The 25,793-nt window shown below is 40.4% G+C and overlaps 1 protein-coding gene across 3 annotated transcripts in view; it reads left to right on the top strand.

The window, feature by feature from the left end:
- LOC147733078 (uromodulin-like) overlaps positions 1-25,793 on the top strand; it is a 300,392-nt gene that overhangs the window by 82,288 nt on the left and 192,311 nt on the right. For all 3 annotated transcript variants that reach the window (XM_086958921.1, XM_086958920.1, XM_086958919.1), the window contains exon 4: positions 22,629-22,840. In XM_086958921.1, the coding sequence (XP_086815047.1) occupies positions 22,629-22,840 (212 nt within the window). The remainder of the gene's footprint in view (positions 1-22,628; positions 22,841-25,793) is intronic.

The raw sequence follows: 25,793 nt of genomic DNA, 5'->3' as shown, positions 1-25,793 counted from the left end.
TTGAGTTGTTTTTCCAAGTCTTCTAAGTTAACTGAATCCTCCTGAGCATGTGCCATGGCTCTTTCCACTTCATTCATAGCAGTGGCAGCTTCATTTTCGATAAAAGGTCCTCCAAGTGGATCTTGACTCAATGAAACAGAACTCTGACTGTCCTGAGAACTGTCTCTGGCAATCTCGGCTGCAATCGTTGCTTCCTGCTCAATTTCCAAAGTTAGCATTTCTTGATATTTAGAAAAAGCAGGACATTCTATGGACTCCTTGGCTGCATTGAAAGAGTCTTCGTAACAGAGGAAATCTCCAAGCAGTTCCTCTTCTGCACGCCAAGGCTTGAAAAGTTGCAAAAGTGCTAAATAAAAAAACTCCTTTTTTTCTGGAGATTCACCACTCAATTTTCGATGGTTTACTAATTGGCATTTTCTTTGCTTGACCAGGCATCCCTCACTTCCAATTACAGCATACACTCCTTTCTCAATATCTTCTTTGATGTTCCTCTTGAATATATAATTTTGGAGAACCTCATATAGACAAACATTCTCAAGGTGACTGCTTCGATTTGGATAATATGTATCCAACATGTTGGTCTTCAAAATATCGGTACTGTTTGGTTCCTTTTCTGCCAAATACTCAATTTCCCGGACAGGTTTTAGAACTCGATTTCGCGTTGCAGCAAGACCAAGACTCGCCCAAACTAGACTCCTGGATTTGGCATAGAGACTTGCTGAAGACAACCGGTCAGAACATTCGTAAGCTCCGATTTCTCGATGCGACAACATCTTCAGACTGAAACTGTACAACTTCTTGCTGAGGCTCTTTTCATGAGAAATATCCTCCCACATATCCTTCAGTTCGGTCTTTTCTTTTTTGGTGATGTAAGATGTCACATACCGAGCCACAGCCATACAGTTGTCAGCCACAAACTGTATATCCATGTTAGCATTCCACATGGACAAAATCACTGGGTTGTAGTCATTGATGTACTTGGACTCTTCGTTCCTTTTCAAATTGTATGTATTCTTGGGTGATTTCCTCGTCACATTATGTCGCAGCGAAGACATCAAACTGTTCACTCTTCCTTTAGAAATCACCGGTCGTGGAAAGTTGAAACGACATTTGATGTAGAACTTGTCCTTGTTTCTGAATTTACGACGACAGTACTTTCCACAACGATGGCTTTGGAAACGTAGAACTTGTTCTCTTAGACTTTTCTTCTCCGTTGCGTTTGGAACAGCACACGTAGAATACTGTTCGATGAAATTCATCACTAAGTCATCCGGATCTGTTCCAAATTTAGGTGCATCCTTGATCCACAACAACATATGTATATGAGGGGCACCTCTTGCTTGGTACTCCTTTCTCCAGAAGAAATCCAACACCTCTCCAAGAGGTGGATTCTTTTTATTTGTGATGAAAGACATCATAGCTTCAAATCTATGATTGAAGTACCTGCATACATTCACTGGATCCAAAGAACACAGTTCTCCAGGTGTCTTGAATTCAATGTTTTCAATATTTCCATTTGCCTCTCGTAGAAATTCAAGTAAGTCTTCCCAGCCATACTCGGCACAGCTCAGAGTGAGGAACCATGTTGGAGTTCCTAAGTTCCTCAGCATACATTTTAAATCACCATGACGACGGTACCAGTACTCATTAGTACCACGCTGACACGCCATGAGATTAATTAAGTGAGAATCCAAAATACTGTCTTGGACATTGACTTTATGCATAAAGTCACTTGCCGAGATGTTTCGCATCTGTATACCACTTTTTAAGATGTGGTTCACTGCATATGACAGTCCAGACAGATCACTTTCAAACAGGAGATGAAACAAATAGGGAATGCATTGCCGAAACCTAAGATCTGCTGCATACAATCGTAAAGTCCGGTATTCAGACGCAGGAATTTGATGAGGTCGCTCATCATATCTTCCTCCTTGACCTGTGGGAAATAGCTGTGGGAAACACCGAGCTTCCAAACTTTCCTCCCAAACACTAATGGGACTCCCTTTGGCTTGTTTCATTTGAAACAACTCAATAGCATTCCCCATGACTTCCTTGGAATGCAAAGGATGAACACTATAATGTTCATATATTTCTTCACTTTTAGAGGCCTCTACTTTCTCAATTTGGCCAGCACACAAATCGCTATCCTCTTCATCACTTACTTCCTCTTCTGCAACATATACATTCTTATAGTACTTATTATTTTTCTTCAAATACACTGTTGCCTTTTTGACTTTCCTAACATCCACTAAATCTTGCCATATTTTCTTATTCTTTGTCGGAACCCCATTAACCAAGATAACCAGAGGTTCCTCTTCCACTTCTTCTATTCCAATTGTGTTAATGTTTTTGTTCAAATCTAGAGCCAAATAAACAACTCTTCCCTTTAATCCTCTCTGTAAATCTGCTGGAGGCAACTTCCCTGTCTTTGGCTCCATTCTTACAATAGCCTGAAAGGGATGGATACTTTGAATCAAAATAGATTCATAAGTATTTAAATCCTTCAATTCAGAAGGAATCTCAACCAATTCCAGATTATTATGAACTGCCCTAGCAGGCATCTGGTTTTGGTTTAATTTATTACAACAATAAGTACACACACGTTGATCCGATCCCAAATCAAAATAATTTTCTACCATCAAGTATGTGGCAAAATCCTTCCATTCACTATTATTTTCCCTTTCACTTTTTGCATATAAATCCACTACCTTAGTCTGATTCTTATAATAAGTGCGTCGACAACATACACAAGTGAAATTAGGCCTCTCACTTGATTTCATCTGAAACGTGGCAATTTCCTTCTGAAAATTATCTGTACTGGAAACCTGTACATTATCTTCCACATTACCCTCTACTTCTGGGTCAATTTGAACATTCTCATCTTTACTACCAAAGTAACAAAACTCAATTTCTTCACAAATATTCTTCACATCTATTTCAGAACCATGCAAAAGAGCAGCACATAATTGTTTAAGCATAATTGCTGGACTCTTAGCATAATACAACATTCTCACTAATTTTCTCACTTTATTATGATGCACTGCTAGCATCCTGAAATGATGAAAAACACTCTGGCATACTCTCCTAGAAAGACAAGCCAGTGAATGACCACGCAAACCTGTCATTTGTCTCACTCTGCAAGGATCTAAATCTTGCAACAACTTCATTTTCTGCTTCAAACTTTTCTTATTAAATGTCCGTATAAAATCACAAAGAAAATTGATGGAAACCTGTCGCACACTGCAAATAGAACTACACTTCCAAATGTACACAGGACCCTTAGGACGTCTTCCTAAAACCTCATCACTTAGCGCCTCTTCTGTCTCTGTTGTCACAAGTTGTTCTTTTTCAACTGGACAACCATCCTTCACTTCATAAGCTCGACCACTGATGTCAACTGCATGCACCAAATCATTATCCTGAAAATAAGTCTCCTCATTAAAAAATGCCTCAGAACTTGAACTATGCATCCATTCTCCGGAAAAAACTTCACAAAAGTTAGTACGATTTACTACTCTCTTCCATCTACTTTTTGTTTTGAAATCAGAAATTACCTTGCTTAGTTTCCTAATTCTATTGATTACCAAAATAAACAACTTTCGCTTAATTTCAAAAGCATGATCAATAATTTTCTCTACATTTTTCTTCTTCTTATAAAATGCCGCTTTCTGCTGGCCTTTCTTTTTAATATTTTTCAATAAATTAACTAATATCCTATTACGGAACATTCGATTTCGAATGTCCCTAAACTGTTGTTTCCTTCTACTATCATGCACAGAGTTATCTCTTCCTCTACCAGTAAAATTTGTGATGGGTCTCTCCTTTCCATTTAAATTACTTTTCTTTTTGTGAACTGAAACATTTTTTTGAGCAAAACTTTTTTTACTACAAATATTTCTTAAGAATGATTTCGTGCTCTTACCCGGACCTTTCTTGGTGTTTTGACAAGTATTTGGGGAAGAGGACTGCTGCAATAAAACATCATCCTGCTGTCTTTGACGTTTTCTAGCCTTTCTTACTCTACTTTTCGAAGGCATTTTACAAACTATGAAAGAATCTGCAGTTGAATCTGTGGAAAAATATAATATAAAATGTTATTAACCACTATTACCAAACAGTAAATAAATAACAGTCATCTAAAACTTAATGCCGTACTAATTATTTAACATAGCATTTGAGTGTCTAGTATGCTATTTTACGTTCTTCATGGTGCAAATTTATTGTAAATACGCACCCACCTGCGGTTGGCAAATTTAGATTTTGATTATGGGAGTTAGATAGGCATGTTAATAATTTCCCAAAAATGGTGTATAACCCCAAACAACCTTTGAAGCAAATGCTCATAGCCATGTTATCCACCTCCCATTGGATAACATGGCTAAGAAGTGCTTGCAAATGTGAAAATAAACGGCCGCAATGCATGAATATCGCAGAAAAATCAGCGATATTCATGCATTTTCCAGCAAATGCTCTTAGCCATGTTATCCACTTCCTATTAAATAACATGGCTAAGAACTGCTCAGGGCCCCATGAGGAACGCTTTCCATTTACAAAGGGAAAAATAACATCAAAAACACTAAAATGCCTTCTAAATATGACCCCAAACAACCTATGAAGCTCTAACAGTGCATATCCTGAAATTTATTTGATTTCAAAATTCGTTTTTAAACACAGCATATAAATCAATTGTATACCTGCATTCATAAAGAAATGACTAAAAATGTCCTTGAGACACATGAAAGTGTTTTCTGGAATGCCCTAGCACCATTTTTGGGACACTATTAACATGGCTAGGTAACTCCCATAATCAAAATCTAAATTTGCCAAGCGCAAGTGGGAGCGTATTTACAAGACACTTGCCCCAAGAGGAACACTTTCCATTTAAAAAGGTAAACATAACATCACAGAAAAGTCAGCGATATTCATGCATTTTCCAGCAAATGCTCTTAGCCATGTTATCCACTTCCTATTAAATAACATGGCTAAGAACTGCTCAGGGCCCCATGAGGAACGCTTTCCATTTAAAAAGGGAAAAATAACATCAAAGACACTAAAATGCCTTCTAAATATGACCCCAAACAACCTATGAAACTAATTCTATTACTATATCACTAGAGACAAAACCACATTTTAAAAACACAGCTTTCTTCATCATTTTCTCCTTAAATCATACTATTCTCAATCTAAATTAAATAAATCTTTTCTCACCTTAGCAAATATTTTGAGTTTTGAAAACAGTCAAAGAAATACACCAAATTGTCTTCAGCAGAAGAAAAAGGATGCACTCCAAAGGCTGCAGCTATTGAAAGCACAGAAATACAGATATTCCTTTCACATATCTCTCATAGTAGCCAATCATACCTCTTCCCTCACTTTTTTCAAATCAAAACCCTTCCCCCCTCTGCCCTGTCTGCCTTGTTTCCATAGCAACCACCTCCTGGAAGACCTCTCATGTTTGCAAGTTCACACAACAATGTTTCAATTGAACTCTGAACTCTCAGTGCACCTGCGTATCCAGTGCAATCTTTCATTAAATGTTTCTTCCTTGACCATTCAAATTACATGTTTCAAAGAACACATCCATGCACCCTAACTTTCTGTTATCAGAAATGGAAATGCACCAATCACTGCTAATGATTCATTAGCATTGTAAATCCACAGTTTTTTTTCTTTAGAAACTCCTACTGTTTCAACTGCCCTTTCATTACCACACTTCATCTGACTGCAGAACAACCTTCTCCCACCATGTTTAACGTCTGGATTGTTGGACATAGTTACATCCACTGGGCTCAAAGGTATGCTGAGAACAGAAATTTACCTAACCTCAATTTACAAGATGTGGAAATTAAGTGGTTGGGCCAAAGAGGATTAAAATGTCACCAATTGATACCATTGGTGAAAACCTTTATGCATTTGCCAAAACCTGACCTGTTAATTGTGCACTGTGGAGGTAATGATTTGGGCACTTTGACAGGGGTAGGTCTGGAAATGCTTTTAAAGGACACCTTTGAGCAATTAATGGCACTTTTTCCTCAAACTGCCTTGGTATATTCCAATATATGCCAAAGACAGAAATGGAAGTGGTCCAACCAATTTTGTCCACAAATTGAGAAAGCGAGGAAGCATGTAAACAAATCTGTTTCAGCTTTCATGAGAGACCATGGAATGGGCTCTCTGTACAACAATAACTTGCGTTACTACATGCAAGATATCTACAGAGGAGATGGAGTTCACTTCTCAGATGAGGGCAACAGAATTTTCATTCTGAATTTAAGACTGTGCATTGGTACCTACTTATAAGTACCTAAATGTACCATAAACCCAAAAGCTCTTCTCAGAGCTACCCTTCATCTGATCACTCACAATTATTATTTTTTTCTAATTTTTTTCATTAATTTTCCACAAAATACGCTCAAAGAGCGCTACCCGGTTCGCGAACCGAAAGCTAACCTCGCGGAATTTTTAAAAAAAAAATGTTTTTTTCCGCACATGTAAGCCTCCTCAGCCACCCTCAGAAAACCTAGAGGGTCAAGATAAGTCTACCATGACCCCTTCTACCCATTCTAAACATTATTTGCCCTCCATCTTGTATCTTAATGCGACCAAAACACAAAATGGTGGACTCCCGTGACGCTTAAGGTTCGCTAACTGGGCCGCTTCCCGGAAAGCGGTCCAAAAAAAAGGTGGGAAAGTAATTTACAGAAAAACGACTAGAGACACTCTCACCAAATATAGATTAGCTCATACTACATAACAATCCCTTCCATTCTCACAAATTTCATTGAAATTTCATTTAGCCATTTAGCCTGTAGACCTCTCCAAGTACCGTGAGGTAAATTACTTCACAAAACACATCTGAAGTGTTGGAATTGACAACCAATGAAAATGTTACTTTCATTTTCTACTTTTATTACCTGACATTTGATTGGTTATATACCTGAATATATATAAAGGAAGAGAAGGAAACACAGCCATTTTGACTACTACTTGTTGTTGTATATATCATTTAGAATATCACTAATAACATCAACTTGATTCTAAAGGTAAGTTGTTCTTTTTAAAACTGAAGTATATTGTGCACTATAAGTAAATATGGTAAACTTTTTCAGATAGTTATATACTATCCCTCTGTAAGAGTTAGACATTGAGAAAGGCTTCTTTATTATAATTATGGACTGATTTAGGTTTCTGTGGTATAATTATGAATTTACTTAGGCTTCTTCACAGGCACTTTTTAATAGTACTACTTCACGCCTGAAACCATACAGTGCCCATAGATTACTTCTCTGTTATAAACTCACAAGTGCCTGTCTGAACTTAAACCCAACAGTGCCCTATCTCTACTGATATATTTATTTTTTATGCAAATTACAGCAATAAAATGGAAGGTGAGCAGAATGTTTCCTTCGAAATTGTTCTGGAGAACAACACAGAAAAAGTTATTGAGGACAATGATGACTCAGATTTCATGGATGAATCACGGGACCATGAATTAGTTCAATGTGTAGAATCTGTGGATCATTTACATCATTATGATGACGGTCAAATGTTGGAACTTATGTTCACTGAACAAGAACACATATCAGACAGTGAAATGCTAGACGTTGTATTAAATTTTGAAAAACAATCCGAAAAATAAAATTGTATGTAATATTAAAAAATTGTTTGAGTCTTTAATCATTTTTATATGTAATTCATAAACTAGTTAAATGTTAGAAATGTTATTAAATTTTGAAACACAAAAAAGCTCACGCACAGAGCAGTTTTTAGCCATGTTATCCAATGGAAGGTGGATAACATGGCTAAAAGCATTTGCTGGATAATGCATGAATATCGCTGACTTTTCAGCGATATTCATGCATTGTGGCCGATGTGCGGCGATAATTTTTGTCTCTAAACAATTAAAACGAAGCACAAAATGGCGAATTCCCGTTTCGCTACCAGTTTGCGGCCCAGTTCGCGGCCCGTGAAGCGCTTCTACCGTGAAAAATCATTTTTTTTTAATTTTCCCCACGGGACCCTTTAATAACCCCAACAACATTCCTAGGGGGTCAAGAGGGGGATACCTTGCCCCCTTTCATTAAATTCCCCCTTAGTTTTTCACCTTTTCTTCTCTCTCGATCCTACCGAGAGACAAGATGGCGGCCGCTACCAGTTTGCAGCCCAGTTCGCGGCCCGTGAAGCGCTTCTACCGTGAAAAATCATTTTTTTTTTATTTTCCCCACGGGACCCTTTAATAACCCCAACAACATTCCTAGGGGGTCAAGAGGGGGATACCTTGCCCCCTTTCATTAAATTCCCCTTTCGTTTTCCACCTCTTCTTCTCTCTCGATCCTACCGAGAGACAAGATGGCGTCCGCTCCGGACTGTTTAGAATGTTGACAGACACCGGAGAGCCAATCAGCTTTCTGCGCGCAAAGTTCCGATAAGCGAAAAGTAAGCGGACCGGATCGCTGCCCAGAGCGCTGTTACAGATATATATCTTGGTTTGAACGTTAATTTCTCAAAAACTACTGGAGCACATATATTGAGACCTAGCAAAGGCACATCGGGCTAACAGTCCCTACAATTTTGCCAAGTTTCGTGCAAATCCATTCAGCCGTTCGAGCTAAAAGTGAGTCCAACCGCCCTATGGAAATTAACATGGGAAAAACGCGTTTTGGGACCCCCCTTTTTTCTCAGCTTCCCCTTGACGAAACTCCACCAAATTTTCAGGGGCTGCTCAGAATCAAAATGTGCCATTTTCCTGAAAATTTCAGCCGATTCCGTCCACAAACGCCAAAGTTATTAGGCATAGAATTTTCAGAAATCCCATAGGGAAAAAATCCTAACTATATATACCTACTGGCGACCGCCAGTAGGTAATATATATATATATATATATATATATATATATATATATATATATATATATATATATATATATATATATATATATATATATATATACATATATATATATTTGTTTCAACTTCTCTGAAAATGCCAGGACACCATGACAGGGTCAGAGGTTATCCTGTAGTCAATTTCCAGTTTTCACACAGCAAAAACACGTTCTGCCAATGCACTCCACTCCAAATGTAATCACCACTTCCACGTTCTGTTGTTCGGTACATTGAATACAACTGATCATACAAGACGGTTCTATATTGAACATGTATTGCAGTTTTCTGCAATTTCCCACTGGGGTTTATGAAACACAGTGTATTTCTCGGGCGATTTATATAATTTCTTGCTTGAATATTCTAGTCTATATGTTTGTTTTCTCACTTGGAATATTACATATACATAATATGAAAGCATGATCAGTTGTATTCAATGTACAGCCATAGCTGTCTGAATGGTTGTAATTCAGAGCTCCGAATGACTAAGTCAGCCCATGTTACTGACCCATAGGCAATGCATCCAATTTATTAATTTTCTCTCTGTACCTCTTCGATTTCTTTATGAATCAAGAGGTACATACTGACCTGGAATGATTAATTGTAAGCCTTAAATGTCATTTGTTCTATGAGATGATTATTACATAATGCCATTATTTGCATATGATGCACGTTTATAAATGGCCGCGATGTTGGTTTGTTATTCTTCAGTCCACCGTTTATGTTGATAAGCAATGTGATGTCACGCATATTCTTTTGACAAAACTTTATTTATTGTATCAAGCTCCTTGTGTTAATCACCCGTGACCAAGGCGAGGTGATCGCTGAAATGCGTTGGGTTTTTCCATCTCTCGATTCCATCATGCTGGAATAAATAAATCCTTTATTGCAACAGAACGTGGAAGTGGTGATTACATTTGGAGTGGAGTGCATTGGCAGAACGTGTTTTTGCTGTGTGCCACAGCGTTTCACAGACTACAGGAGTGCATGTACATTAAGCCAAATAAATCCTTCATTTGAGCCCGGAGCATGTGTCCCGCTGATTTCTTCTGGAGGTCAGCTTTGGTGGTTGTGTGTAGCCGGCTTTTTGCTGATACCGGCAAGGGACACGCCCTCTCGGTCTGGAGCTCCGCGAAATCAGCAAACTAATGGTGCAGTACGAGGAGTACATCGCGGCGCCCCCCCCAAGCAGAGGTATTCCCCAATTGGGTTGTATCTGCGCGAGGGGAGAGAGGAGGCGGCATCAAGCTGCCTGATAAGGGCTCTGATGAAGGTTTTGGACGTACCATCAATACCCAGGACCCCTGACGTGGAATGCAGGAAGCGCCAAGAAATTGGGGTCATTAATTTGAGTCTGTGTCCCATACACCTGAATACGGGACCTCGTGAACTGCAACATCCACAATGTAGTGCTCCTGGGCGGTGCAGCACAATTAAGAAACTCACCTGTGGGAGGAGGAGTCGAGAGACTGCTGTTAAAGGGAGTGGTCTCTGGAGCCCACGAATTTTCACTTGCCTGTGGGACCGGCACTGATGGCCATTCCGGCCAGAAACGCGTCTGCCACAGCGTTTCACAGACTACAGGAGTGCATGTACATTAAGCCAAATAAATCCTTCATTTGAGCCCGGAGCATGTGTCCCGCTGATTTCTTCTGGAGGTCAGCTTTGGTGGTTATATATATATATATATATATATATATATATATATCTCCACACGCTGGTTCACCTCTCCCCGATTGTGGAGCGCTCTCCGAGGGTGCGTTCCCCTACGGCGAAACCACGCCGTTAAACCTCGTCGCACTTCCTTAGAAAGGATATGGGCGCAATCTGAGGAGTTATATATATTTACTTGTGAACAACAACATGATGAATATATTTTAATGAATGCTGCAGTAACATCAATAAAACATTGGTAAATGGACACTGAACATCAAAACTGTATAATCCTGGTAAGATCGAAGGTGGTCAAAAATATTGTAAATATCACGATTCCCACTGAAGGGATTGAAATCGGAATTGCACTAACTAACAAATCCCATTGGAGGGGTCTAAAAAGAAGAAAACGAATGTGCAAAACTTAAAACCCAAGGATTAAAAAACTGAAAAATTGATTGAATATTAAAAAGAGATTCAAAGGATGGACAATTGAAACCCGTAATATACTGAAAATAAGGTGTAATTATTTTCCAATGTATAATTTGATAAGATGTATAACTTAAGTTGAATTTTATTTAAAAACTACATTAACCACAATGCTTAGCAGTTAGGCTCAGGAAATGATGTAACATCTAACTAAATGCCTTAAGTATTGTGAAAAGATGGCAGGAAGTCGATCGTGAGCAAGATGCCAGGAGCATCGAAACGCGTAGATCGAATGCTTTCATTTGCCTTAACAATTTGAAAATAAATGAAAATTGTGGAAAATCAAAAGGAGTGCGCCCATATCCTTTCTAAGGAAGTGCGACGATATATATATATATATATATATATATATATATATATATATATATATATATATATATATATATATATATATATATATATATATATATATATATATATATATATATATATAATATACTGGCGGTCGCCAGTAGGTAGTTATAGTTAGGATTATTTTGAATAGGGAAATCGCAACATTCTATTGTGAATAACTTTGGCGCCTGTTGAGGAATCTGCCTGAAAATTTCCTCAAATTTGCTCATCTACGCTCCGGTCCTTCCCTGAATGTTTGGGGGGGATTCGTGAAGAGGGGGCCGAGATAAAAGGGTGGTCCCAAAACGTGTTTTCCCCATGTTAATTTCCATTGGGCGTTCGACATCACTTTTAGCCCGAACGGCTGAATGGATTTCCACCAAACTTGGCAAAATTGTAGGGACTGGTAGCCCGATGTGCCTTTGCTATGTCTCAAGATATGTGCTCCGGTGGATTTTGAGTAATTTAGGTTCAAAAAAATATATATCTATAAGCGCGCCCCGGTACGCGCACCGGGGCGCGTACCAGCGCGCTATGCGAGTTCACGCGCGGAAAGCTGATAGGCTCTCGGGTGTCTGTCAACATACCAAACAGTCCGGAGCGGCCTCCATCTTGTGTCTCGGTAGGATCGAGACACAAGAGGTGGCAAAAACAAACGGGGAAATGACCATAAGGGGGCAGAGTAGACCCCCCTGACCCCCTAGGATTGATGTGGGGGCCATAAAAGGGCCCAGCGGGGCAAAAAAAATAAAATATTCGATTTGCGCAGTGGGAGCGCCTGGTACGAGCACCGGGAAGCGCACCAGGGAGCGTACCATGGGGAAAAAGAATGACAGAGTTTAAAAAAAAATGTAGCCTTTTTTTATAAATTGGAGGTAGTTCTAAAAAGAACGTTTTTTTGTCTTCTTTTTGTTGTTTTATATTTTTTTTAATGTTTTTATGAACATTTTGTACTTTTTTATGGCTTTTATGAACTATTTGATATTTTTTTTGGTATTTTTATGCGGAGAAACAAAAATCAGGGAATTGTAAACGGCTCAACTGGAGCGAAAAAAAACCAGGAAAAATTATTGTTTTTTGGGGCAATTGTGGTTGTCACCAACATGGTTGATGAGCTTTATACTTTGCTCACCATAGGTGATGGTCTTACCACAAAATATACATGTGATCTTGTATTCCCCAAACTGTGGTTGTAAGTTTGGGACCATCTCCCTTGTCTCTGGTCCCGATGGAGTGGGTTGCTTTCTTTTGGAGGTGCTGGGTGAAGATTCGGGCGGGTTTGTGGCCAGTTCTCGGACCTCTGCCACAGCATAGTTGTTGGGATGCCTGCGCCGTATGTGGCAAATCATGGTGTTATTGCCAAATGAGTATTTCTTATTAGGGTTCCCCCTTGAAAGTTCCATGTTACAGATTAGGCAAGTCACCTTTGGCGCATTCACTTTCTTCTGGCCCTTTGGGATGGAAAAAAACTCCCAGATAATGTGCTGCTTTGGCCTATATGGGGTGTTATCTTCTGGCAGCCAGCTCTTTCTCCCCTCCTCCTCCTCCTCCTCTTCTTCATCTCCACCACTGTGGTGTTGTGGTGGTCCTCTTGGTGGTGGTGGTGGTGGTGGTGACTGAGATGCTCCTGCTGCTGCTGCTACTGAAGGCATTTTTCAGTACAAATTAGTACTAACAGATCTCCAAACAGGTCTTCCTCAATCAAAGGACAAAGTGAGAATAAGGAAAAAGGTGGGGGCTTTCATCATTTGGAAAACAAAACTGTCCTGAACCAATGAAAAGTGTTATTTTCAGGTCACATGACCCGGGCTTTCATCATTTGGAAACCAAAACTGTTCTGAACCAATGAAAAGTGTTATTTTCAGGTCACATGACCCGGGCTTTCATCATTTGGAAACCAAAACTGTTCTGAACCAATGAAAAGTGTTATTTTCAGGTCACATGACCCGACGCGCTTACGCTACGCGCCCTGGGGCACTCCCAGGGGCGCTTACGTAGCTCGTTCGTATGCGTGTGGGTGCTTCCAGGTGCGCTTACGCTGTGCGTATCAAGCGGACGTGGCTACGCGATACGTCACAATGATGTTTTCGTACGCCGAAATAGCGCTAACGGGACGCTCCCCGGTACGCGCACCGGGGCGCGCCGTAATACTGCGCTTACTGGTGCGCTCACTGGTACGCGCACCGGGAGCGCTCCAGGCCCAAAAAATAAAAATAAATAAATAAACTATGAACAAAACACATTAAAAAAATAGTATTACTTAAATATACAATATAGGATTCATTATAAAAAATATTACATTTCCTACCTATAGAAATTTGGTATTAAAACAACTTAACTGAAGAAAAAAAGGTTTGAGGCCCTATATATAGTTAAGAATTAGCATAAAAAAAAACAATGAAATTCACTGAAAAAACCATAGGTTTCACACCAGTTATAGTTAGGAATTAGCATTTCAAAAACCTATGAAATTCACTGAAAAAACCAGAGTTTTCACACCAGTTATAGTTAGGAATTAGCATTTAAAAAACCTATTAAATTCACTGAGAAAACCATAGGTTTCACACCAGTTATAGTTAGCTGGAAATTTTACTGACATAAAACCATTGAAATTCCCACGTTATAGTTAGTTGGACTCACTATAACTTGCGTGCCTGCAATGCACTGCTGATGATGTCACATATTATATCACTCATGACATGGTCAGTGACATTGGCGCGTCGGGTCATGTGACCTGAAAATAACACTTTTCATTGGTTCAGAACAGTTTTGGTTTCCAAATGATGAAAGCCCGGGTCATGTGACCTGAAAATAACACTTTTCATTGGTTCAGGACAGTTTTGTTTTCCAAATGATGAAAGCCCCCACCTTTTTCCTTATTCTCACTTTGTCCTTTGACTGAGGAAGACCTGTTTGGAGATCTGTTAGTACTAATTTGTACTGAAAAATGCCTTCAGTAGCAGCAGCAGCAGGAGCATCTCAGCCACCACCACCACCACCACCACCACCAAGAGGACCACCACAACACCACAGTGGTGGAGATGAAGAAGAGGAGGAGGAGGAGGAGGAGAGGAGGAGGTGGCTGCCAGAAGATAACACCCCATATAGGCCAAAGCAGCCCATTATCTGGGAGTTTTTTTCAATCCCAAAGGTCCAGAAGAAAGTAAATGCTCCAAAGGTTACTTGCCTAATCTGTGGCACTGAACTTTCAAGGGGGAACCCTAACAAAAAATACTCTTTTGGCAATAACACCATGATTCGCCACATGCAACGCCAGCACCCTAACATCTATGCTAGGGCAGAGGTCCGAGAAAAGGCCAGGAACCCTCCCCAATCTTCTCCCAGCACCTCCCAAAGTAAGCAACCCACTCCATCGAGTCCAGAGGCAAGGGAGATGGTCCCAAACATACAACCCAAGTTTGGACAATACAAAATCGTATGTTTATTTTGTGGGAAAACAATTACGTATGGTGAGCAAAGCATTAAGCTCATCAACCGTGCTGGTGACAACCACATGTGCCCCAAAAAAACCTAATTTTTTCCTGATTTTTTTTGCTCCAAATGAGCCGTTTACAATTCCCTGTTTTTTGTTTCTCTCCATAAAAATAGCAAAACATATATAAAATTGTTCATAAAAGCCAAAAAAAAGTACAAAATGTTCAAAAAAACAATAAAAAAATATAAAACAACAAAAAGAAGAAAAAACTGTTCTTTTTAGAACTACCTCCAATTTATAAAAAAAGGCTAAATTTTTTAAAAACTCTGTCATTCTTTTTTCCCTATGGTACGCTCCCCGGTACGCTCCCCGGTGCGCGTACCGGGCGCTCCCCCCGCGCAAATCGAAAAAGAAAAAAAAATGTGTTTTGCCCTGCAGGGCCCTTTTATAGCCCCCACATCAAACCTAGGGGGTCAGGGGGGGTCAACTCTGCCCCCTTTTGGTCATTTCCCCCTTTGTTTTTTTCACCTCCTGTGTCTCGATCCTACCGAGACACAAGATGGCGGCCGCTCCGGACTGTTTGGAATGTTGACAGACACCTGAGAGCCAATCAGCTTTCTGCTCGCGCGCCCCGGTGCGCATACCGGGGCGCGCTTATAGATATATATATTTTTTTGAACCTAAATTACTCAAAATCTACTGGAGCACATATGTTGAGACATAGCAAAGGCACATCAGGCTACCAGTCCCTACAATTTTGCAAAGTTTGGTGGAAATCCATTCAGCCATTCGGGCTAAAAGTGAGTTTGACTGCCCTATGGAAATTAACATGGGGAAAACACGTTTTAGGACCCCCCTTTTATCTCGGCCCCCGCTTGACAAATCCCCCCCAAAACTTTCAGGGAATGAGCGGAGCGCCGCAAGGCAAATTTGAGGAAAACTTCAGGCAGATTCCTCAACCGGCGCCAAAGTTATTCCCAATAGAATGTTGCGATTTCCCTATACAAAATAATCCTAACTATAACTCCCTACTGGCGACATCCTCTAACTTCCACACCAGCGGCGCGGCGAAAGAAGGAGACAGACCCCACAGCTTCAGGCAAGATGTTGCTTTTATTGGAAACCTTCCTGGCGATGCGTTTCGAGTAACTAGTACTCTTGATCACACACCCTTGAATAAATCAGCCTGTCATTTTTAAATGATAGTTTTCCCTGACCCCTCCTATGGGCCACACCTCCTAAAGTGCATCACATGATTTGTTAAAACATAGGCATAGTCAAAATACAAATGTCGTAACGGAATGAAAAACAGACTGCTGTACACTTTTTCTATTAGTAAAAAAAGGGTTACATTTTGCCTGAAACAATAATGTATAACCATCTATTGTCATTTATACATGTTTATGTAATTTTTCATAATTTTATAATGCTAAAATTGGCAATATAAAAACAGTTGTTGCTTCCATTAATAACTATTACATGTATCCAATGTCTGCAATCAATCATTATCATCACTGCATGAATGCAGAAGAGCCCCACGGCTGATAAAGTGACTAGTGCTATTGTCCGTGTAGCCTAACTGCATGAATGCATAAAAAGCCTCGCAGCTGATAAAGTGGCTGGTGCTTTATCCTTACAGCATGAATGCTGAATAACCAGTAACGGATATTGTAAATACAGGCATCGGAATTTGTGAATATTAATTTAACCTACTAAAGAAACAATCATGTGACATAAAATCTAAGTGAGATGTTGCTTCCATTAATAACTATTACACGTATCCAATGTCTGCAATCAATCATTATCATCACTGCATGAATGCAGAAGAGCCCCACGGCTGATAAAGTGACTAGTGCTATTGTCCGTGTATCCTAACTGCATGAATGCATGAAAAGCCTCACGGCTGATATAGTGGATGGTGCTTTATCCTTACAGCATGAATGCTGAATAACCAGTAACGGATATTGTAAATACAGGCATCGGAATTTGTGAATATTAATTCAACCTACTAAAGAAACAATCATGTGACATAAAATCTAAGTGAATTGGAACTAAACCATGAAACCCCCAGCTCATGTAACTAATATTTATTAAAAATTCAAAGTCCTTGAATTTATATACATCATAAATATTAATACTATATACACTGTACGTACTTCTAAAAACAAAGAAAAAAATATTGTTCTTCCCTCTTATAAAGTAACAGTGCCATTTATCTACATGTGCTCAATTGTGAATGAGTAAAAAACTGTGAGAAAAACCTGGAAAATAACCCAACATGAAAAATGTAGGATACTGATATGAAAGTATAATACAACCTATGTACAAAGTATGCCAGAAGAGAGGTTAAAAATATTATACATTTTGCTTAGACACATTACTTACTAAATTAATTGTGATAAATTCATGTTACACATCTCGGGCCCGCTGTAGGTAAATCTTTTTTACCACTTCTTAAATACCGATTCACACCGAATCGGTATTTAAGAAGTGGTAAAAAAGAGGAGGGCAGATGTAGGTAATTAATTACCGAATCGGAAGGAATCGGTATTTACCGAATCGGTAAATACCGAATCGGTAATGCCCATTGATTCCTATGGGCATTGAAGCCCATAGGAATCAATGGGCATTACCGAATCGGTATTTACCAAATCGGTAAATACCAAATTTTGCAAGGGTGCAGGGGGTGTCACTTTGACACCCTCTGGCACCCCAATTACAGGCATGTGTGCCATGTGGCACACATACATGCCCTAAGGGCATGTCTGTGTGTCACATGGCACAGGTGTGCATGCACAGATGTGCATGCACACCTGGATTCGGTATTTTACCACCCAATTGGATTGGGTGGTAAAATACCGACTCCTAAAGGCATGTGGCACTGTTTTCAGTGCCACCTACATGTGGAATTTAACAATTCGGTAAAAATACCGATTCGGTATTTTACTGAATCGGTAAATTTACCGAATCGGTAAAATTACCGATTCTTAAATAAAACGTCCCCTACATCTCAAAAGCCTAATATCGGTCGGAAACGGCCAAAACCGGCCGTTTCCGACCGGTATTAAGGCTCCTACATCGGGCCCTTAAAATGTAATTGTGTCTGGCCGGATGAGTTAATCATGGTAACTTTTTGCGTTAACTTAGAAGTGGGGTACAGCCCGAACTCATAGCCACAGATGCACAAATAACCAAAAAAGGACTCAAATGAACAACACGCTGGGGAAAAAGGAGAGTTTACAGAAAGTTGTGTAGATCTTCCGTAGCGTTGAGCCCATAGGGCTATTTACTATCCAACGCTACAATATATTGAATTTCCAACTTTCTCAAAGCTTTGTCCCTGTCGCCTCCCCGTCTTAGTGGTGGCACTGCATCAATGACTTAATAGCTCAAACATGACAGATCCCTGTCATGTATTGCATTGAAATGCCGTGCCACGAGGTAGGCTTGGTCGTGGTTTACAATTGCTCGGAGATGCTGCAAAATCCTGACGTGCACTTGCAACCTCGTGCTCCCTACATAGCACAAGCCGCAAGTGCACGCCGGAACATACACAGCAAACTCTGTGCGGCAGTTGTAATTGCCTCTAATCAAGATCTTGGCACCGGAGAAAGGATTGACATAATGGGTCATATTTTGTCTGAATTTGCACGCACGGCAAGAACTACATTTGTAGAAGCCTTTTCTATTTAGCCAGTCACTGCCCAAAGCTAGTTCTGGACTGGGCTTCACTAGTCTGCTGTGCATGCTGTAAGCTCTTTTAAAAGTGATGATGGGTTTATCAGGGACTCTTGAGCACAAAACACTGTCAGTTTTTAAAATGGACCAGTGCTTGTTAATGATGGCTTTTATCTGTTTGTGCTGCTGATTATAGGTGACAATTAGTCTGGGAGGCTGATCTTGACTGTTGGCCTCCACAGGCCTGGGCGTCAACAATGATTCCTGTGATCTTTCTTTAGTTATACGCAGTGCTTTCGATAGAGTTGATTCACTGTATCCTCTGGCCCTCAAACGATTCATCATCAAACTGTCTCCCTGATCAAATGTTTCTGTGTTACTGCAAATTCTTTTTAACCGCAAAAGTTCCCCTAAAGGTATACTTTCGATCACATGACGGGGATGTCCACTGCTGGCATGTAATATACTGTTGCCAGCAGTGAGTTTGCGGTATAATAAAGTGATGATGTTACTTCCTTCAATATCAATCTGAACATCTAAAAATTGGGCCACTTCCTTGCAAACACTGGACGTGAAGAATAAATTGCTAGTGTTATTGTTGAGGGTTTGAACAAACTGATTGGCGCTGATAATATCACCCTCCCATATGCAAAAAATATCATCAATAAATCGCATCCAGCGTTTGACGTTGTTAAAACCCGGTGTGTCAATGAGATCCCGCTTCTCCCACCAGCCAAAGTGTAAACATGTGTAGCTGGGGGAGAAGCAGGATCCCATCGCAACACCTCTGATTTGTTTCCAGATGTCCTTGCCATACATGAAAAAATTGTTGTTAAAGCACCACAACACCAGTTCACATAATATTGAATTGTGACCATAATATTCGCAAGATTTGTCACCCAAATAGTGTTTGATAGCTTCAATACCTTTGGTGTGTTCAATACAGGTATACAAAGATTCAACATCTAATGTAATCATACACCAATTCGCTTGCCATTGTATGGTACCCAGTTTAGACAAAAAATCTCCAGTATCCTTGATGTAACTAGCAAGGCCCTGAACATGACATTGAAGGAAAAAGTCAATGTAGCGTGAAATGTTCTCACCCAGACTGTTTATCGCGGAGATGATGGGTCTACCTGGAGTTGGTTGCCTCATTTTATGCACCTTTGGAATTAAATACAGGTGCGGCACCACAGGATTCTCCACATGTACGAATGAATTCCTCAGATGAGATCAGATTTTTGCGTTTATATGACAAGAGCATGTGTTTTATATTGTCTCTGGCCCGCTTATATTCCATGCCACTGCTCCTTTCATAGCAGTTGCTGTCGGCCAATTGTCTCTTTGCTTCTGTCACATATTCTTGTTTTTGCCACAGGACAATGTTCCCTCCTTTGTCAGAAGAGTTTATTATTATGTCCGGATTCTTACTTAGATTAGTCATCAATTTGTCATATTGGGCACGCTGAAAATTGTTTTTATAGTCTTTTCTGGTGTCATTTTTCTGTCTGTGTATCCTCCTGTTGAGTGTCTTAAGGTCCTCCACCACACACTCATGAAATATGTCGACAACATCCTTTGGCATGACAGGGACAAACTTGCTCTTGGATTTGAAGGGACTTTCTCCGGCTACCCTTTGTGTGACACTTATTGCCCGAAGTTGGTTCTGGGTATCCAGTAGATCTGTGGATTTGTTAAGGTTGGAAACAGAAGATCCAGTTTCTAGGTCACACAAAGCTAGCAAGGTTCTTGCGTCCCTGGCAGCTGCCATGGGCACCTCTTTGATTGCTTGTTCTTTATCCTTGCTATTAATTTCTTTGGGGTTAGATTTGATGGTAAAAAACTTTTTTAATTTAAGCTTCCTGATGAAGAGAAACACATCTGCTCTCGTGTTGGTATAATTGAATGAGCTTTCTGGGCAATAGTTAAGGCCCAAAGATAATATTTGTTGCTCAGCCATTGTTAAAGTTAGATTTGACAAATTAGTAATGGTGCTCGCCATTGTGGTTACTTTTTGTTCTTCTTGTTGTACCACGGTTTGTTTTTGTTTTGCTGCGGCTTTGGCGCGTTTCCTCCTTGCCTTGCGCCTTGCATTGCGCCGCTTCCGGCACCATTGTTGCGCGTTCTTGGTCGTAGCGTCTTGAGGCACTCTTCGACTAAAAAATTGATTTCTTCACTTAGATTTAAGACTGTGTGTGTTTTGCCGTCTTCAGATGAACCTGTTTATGACCCCAGTGAGCTGCCTGTGCTCGATAACAAGATGGAGTCCAGATTCGGCAAAACAGAAGGTCCTGGTTCATTCCCGCTAGCTGAACGTTGCACTCCTTTAACTTGACTGTTAACTTGTTTTAATTTTCTTGCTTGGTCGAATTTTCTCGCAAAAGTGTAAATGCGACCTGTCTCATAATCATTGAGATCTCGAGCGAATTTGTTAATTTTGCGCAACTTTATTTTTTCTTCATGCTTTTTTAATCTGTCTCCAATTTCTTTGCGACTTTTGGCAATATGAGATTTAATTTCCAGATCTACTTGTTTATCAAGTTCTTCATTGATTTTTTTTATATCAGCTAGCAGGGTTTCTCTATCCAGTATTGCATATTTGATCAAAATTTTCATCACATTCATGGAGGCATCGAGGTTGCTTTCCCCCATTCCCTGAGCATGGCAGGATTCGGGTCCACAAAACTGGGGGCCAGTAATATTCGCAGGCCTCTGGGTACTCTCCCAGCTTCTGCGTATTTAGTCAATGATTTGTGCTCCCACCATTTTGTTACCTAAGATTTGGACTTCTTTTCCAATGTTGTTAATAATTGTTTAACGTCCTGGTTGGCTGGACCGGCGTCCGTTAATGGCGTTTGTTTGTTCAATCCGCCTTGGGGTAGGTTCCCATATAATAATTCAGCTGCCGCCTCCCTCTCTTCATCAAGACTCTTAGACATGTTCAAAACAATGTGTCACAGTGTTTCAGGAAGGATTTTAGAATATGACTGTCGGCACCGAGCCTCTGCGTGTGCTTTTGCCTGAAAGGGTAACCGCTGCCTTCTCACCTGCTAATGGCTGTATGTAGAGATGCTGAACATCGGTGTTTCGTTCTCCGCTGCTCAGCCGAACAGCTGATCACTCACACCGGTAATCAGTCCGTAATCGCTTCGTCAGTTGCAGGGGGCCACGCCACGTTACTCCTCCTATATATATATAGGGCCAGGGTACCTATATGAGTTTGGTATAGAAAATGCAGATAAACTTACCTTTAGAAATTTTGCCCATCAATATTGTGGTCATGATATTGTGACCTGTCAATATTTTGAATTCAATGTTCCTAGCCCACACCCCATCCTAGCGCTAAGGGGCACCTTTCTATACTAAAAGAATGATGTTTGCACTTGGGCTATAAGTAGTGATATCTTGGAAAGGCAGTGCAGTTGAGAATAGTTCCCATTAGTCACACATTTCATCTCCTGGATTGAAGACCTACTCACCTGGTCCCTGAGAGACTAGAAAGACCATGCTGACTCAGCCAGGAGAATGGAAGCGAAAGAGATGTCTGGTTTTATCCAATCTCCCTTCCAGTTTGTATCCTCCACTGAGAACCAAATAGCTGTTCTTCATCCACTTCTGACCCTGCTCAAAACCCCAGGGCCCTATGGTAAGGCTTTTGGCTCCTTGGGCTCACCATGTAGACCCAAAGGTGTCTGGGGAACTGCTTGCCTTGCTCAGTACAACATCAAAAGAATATCAGCTTATGCATCATACAAGAGCTAATTAAAAATAACAAAAAACAGGTAGAAAGAGGTAGACCAATCAATGATTGTATTTTGACAGACTATACTACACTGTACTCCACACGGCAGCTAATGATCAGAAATGGATGCAGTAGAAGCTACTACATATCAGAAATTACTACAAAATATCTAGTATCTACTCCTGCCCTTTATTTTGATTAAATATGTTTACCACCCAAATACACTCAGCCTCAAAACGAATATCTGGCTTGTAAGGAAGGTGGGCAAGGGACAGTTCCAGAAAGAAAATCAATGAGAAAAGCTTCAGTGTCTCGTGATTTTCTTTTGCATGCATTTGTTTGATTTTTTGCTCCTCATCTGTTTCCTGCTTGTCCCTATTTTGAACTCTCCTGCCTCTGTCTTCCTCTACAGCTTCTCCTCCAGCTCCAACAGTGCAGTGCCTGTCAGGCCAGATGAAGTTGAAAGTGAGCAAGTGCCAGCTTGAGAAGAACAAGTACGATACGGCCATTGTGCACCTTGTGGACCCAAACTGCAAAGGCGTGCGAGTGGTTGAGGGCCTCAGCCCTGCTCTAATGGTTGTCTCCACCAGCACCTCCTCAGCACTCTGTGGAAACAAACTGATGGTGAGAGCAGCTTCTGCGCAGTCGCCCCATACATGCACGATCGATCATTTCAGCACACTGGGTCATTGGGGCCTTTGGGAAATGAGAGCACCTTTTTTTAAGCAGAAAAAACAGGCAGGCACTAAAGATTTTCATGGCACATCTATGTTCCAGGCCACAGATCACATACATTGAAGCATAATATCTAGTGGTGTGATCGTAAAACCTTTTCTGCCATTCTAGTGGCCTAAAAGAACTGCTAAATGGGGTCTATGTCCCATACGGGGACCTCCGATCATTAAAGATGCCCTTCTTTTCTTGCCATTCACAGTCAGAAAGAGAGGTTAGATCCAAGTGTGTGTGAAACTATAATCAGCATTTGAGAAATAGGAAACAATGTATTATCTTGTAAATTTATGAAATTGGGGATGAGTCTGAACTATGCAGTAGGTGAAATCAAATCTTCCTGCTTTTGTTTCAAAACTAAAAGACACACAATTGATGGACGGAATGCAGAACAGATCAAAACATTCACCCACCGTCAAGAGATCTGAGTTAAATCAATTATTCTTTTGCTAACCATGCCACCCCAGTTTAGACCTGGCCATATGCAAATCAGTCTTGACCCTGTGCCTCATGGGAACAGTCCAGCCCGAACTGCCAAGCCAGGGCCTCCCTAGAACGAAAACAACCATTCAAAGACCAGTTTTGGGGTTTCACCCCATATCAGCCTGGATAGCTTGATTCCAGTCGCACAGTGAGCCCGGGACCCACGTCTGGACATACCCGGCGCACTAAGGGCGAGAAAGCAAAAGACGCACAATTGATAGACGGAATGCAGAGCAAATCGAAACATTCACCCCCAGTCAAGAGATCTGGCTTAAATCCATCATTCTTTTGCTCACCATGCCACCCCTGCTCAGACATGGCCATATGCAAATCAGTCTTGACCCTGCGCCTCATGGGAACAGTCCAGCCCAAACTGCAAAGCCAGGTCCTCCCTGGACGAGAAACAAGCATCCAGTTTTCGGGTTGATTCCAATGGCACAGTGAGCCCGGGACCCACGTGGGTCCCTTTCTCACTGTGCTATTGGATTCAAGCTAGCCTGGCTGATGAAAGGTGACATACCCTGAAACTGGCCCCAGGATGCTTGTTTCCTGTCCAGGGAGGACCTGGTTTGGCTGTTCAGTCTGGACTGTTCCCATGAGGGACAGGGCTAAGACTGATTTGCATATGGCTGGGTCCAAACTGGGGTGGCGTAGTGGGCAAAAGAACAACGGATTTAATCGAGATCTCTTGACGGGGAGATCATGCGGCATTCCGTGCATAAATAAAGGACCCCCTGACAATCATAAAAGTTCCTAGGATGAGAAACAATACTTACTGAAATAACAATCCTAAGCAAATTGGGACTATATGAAAATCAAGTCCTATCCATGGTCAGATAGAGGCAACACAGGCTCAGTGTACTACAATATCAGTTAAAAATATTTCATTTTATTAGTACATTTTATCTTTTTTAATGCTGGCATAGACAACCATGATCAAACATAAATAATATCACAAACATTAGAAGAACATATATACTGAAATATTCAGTTTAAATACAACCATATAACAAAAGACTGAACCTTATTCAAGACGAAATCAATATTCATGAGGTGTAAACCACAGGTGTGTGAACTCTATGGGTGCAAGACACCTTCTTCAGGAAGAGCCACATAAAAGTATGTACAAAAACAGAAAAAATAAATGACCACAAATGACATTGATACAACAACTGTACACTGAGTCTGTGTGGAGATATGGGCTGTAGATTGAACATATACAAAGGCGAACTCCATACATTTATAAAGAACAACTATGTTACAGGAAAGGAAGATAATGTGATGTAGAGCGATACATCGTGTAGGATATAGAAATAAGATAAGACTCCCCAACTTTACACACCCAATCTTATGATAAACACATGCAGAAGCAGGAACAGTGATGTGAAATCGAGTGCAATCACTAAGATCTAGTAACCCTTATGACTTACCAAGACAAAAAGTGTAAGCTGAATACTGAATGTGGACCTTGGATACAATGTAATTCTGTAAGAAAGGTCATCCATAGAGGATTAAATATATAGGAAAAAGAATTGAAACGGATCAACTGCCAGGTATTTACAGATAATTACCTGCCAAGGACACTAAGTCCACGTGATGAGTAGACCGCCTTAAATTTTCAATGACTCTGGACTGATGAATAAGTCTACAGAATAAAAAACAGAACAAAGAAATGATCTAACATAAAAAATTATATATATAGATTATAGATATGAGGAATTGCACTAGGGCTTAATGAAAGGGAATTCACCTGAAAAAACTGTGATGAGTATAGAATTAGGAACGCAAAAGTACTGCGGTGAGGCTTGAGCCCAAGTTGTCGAACCAACAGGAATTTGGAGTTGAGAGAAGGAAGAGAACACACTCTCTTCATAGGTCTGTAGGAAATAATAAAAACACCGTAATGAACTTCAATCTGATGTATGATGAAGTATGGGCCACACATGCGAATAATGGTAGTACCTTGGACGTACTGAGTTCATCCTGAAGTGATCAACAGTTGAGATTTACATTTAAATCACACAGGTAAAGACTCTGCCTCCCTGGCGTTTTTCTAATGAAAGGAGTAGAGTGATACAACCAATTTGGGCAGTGAGTACAATTATATAACATTCCCCAAAAATCATAAAAACATGGCGGAGAAACGGGTTCAACCAGAAATTGATCCAGGCATCTAAATTACCAAAGATATGTGTACAGGATTATTGCAGAAGCATGTCATAGTTAGAAACAAATAGGAGCAGAGGCTACAAGGACCCGCTAAGGTCGATCAGGGGGAATTTTCAATATATACGACTACACATGGCGAGAATCGCCAGTCATTGATATCAAATTAGCTAAAGTACTGAATAATGAAACTGACCAC

This window comes from Lissotriton vulgaris, chromosome 2_1 (assembly GCF_964263255.1).
Source record: "Lissotriton vulgaris chromosome 2_1, aLisVul1.2, whole genome shotgun sequence".
NCBI classification, from domain to species: Eukaryota; Metazoa; Chordata; class Amphibia; order Caudata; family Salamandridae; genus Lissotriton; species Lissotriton vulgaris.
Note: the sequence above shows the minus strand (reverse complement) of the source record. Positions and strands in the feature narration are given on the sequence as shown.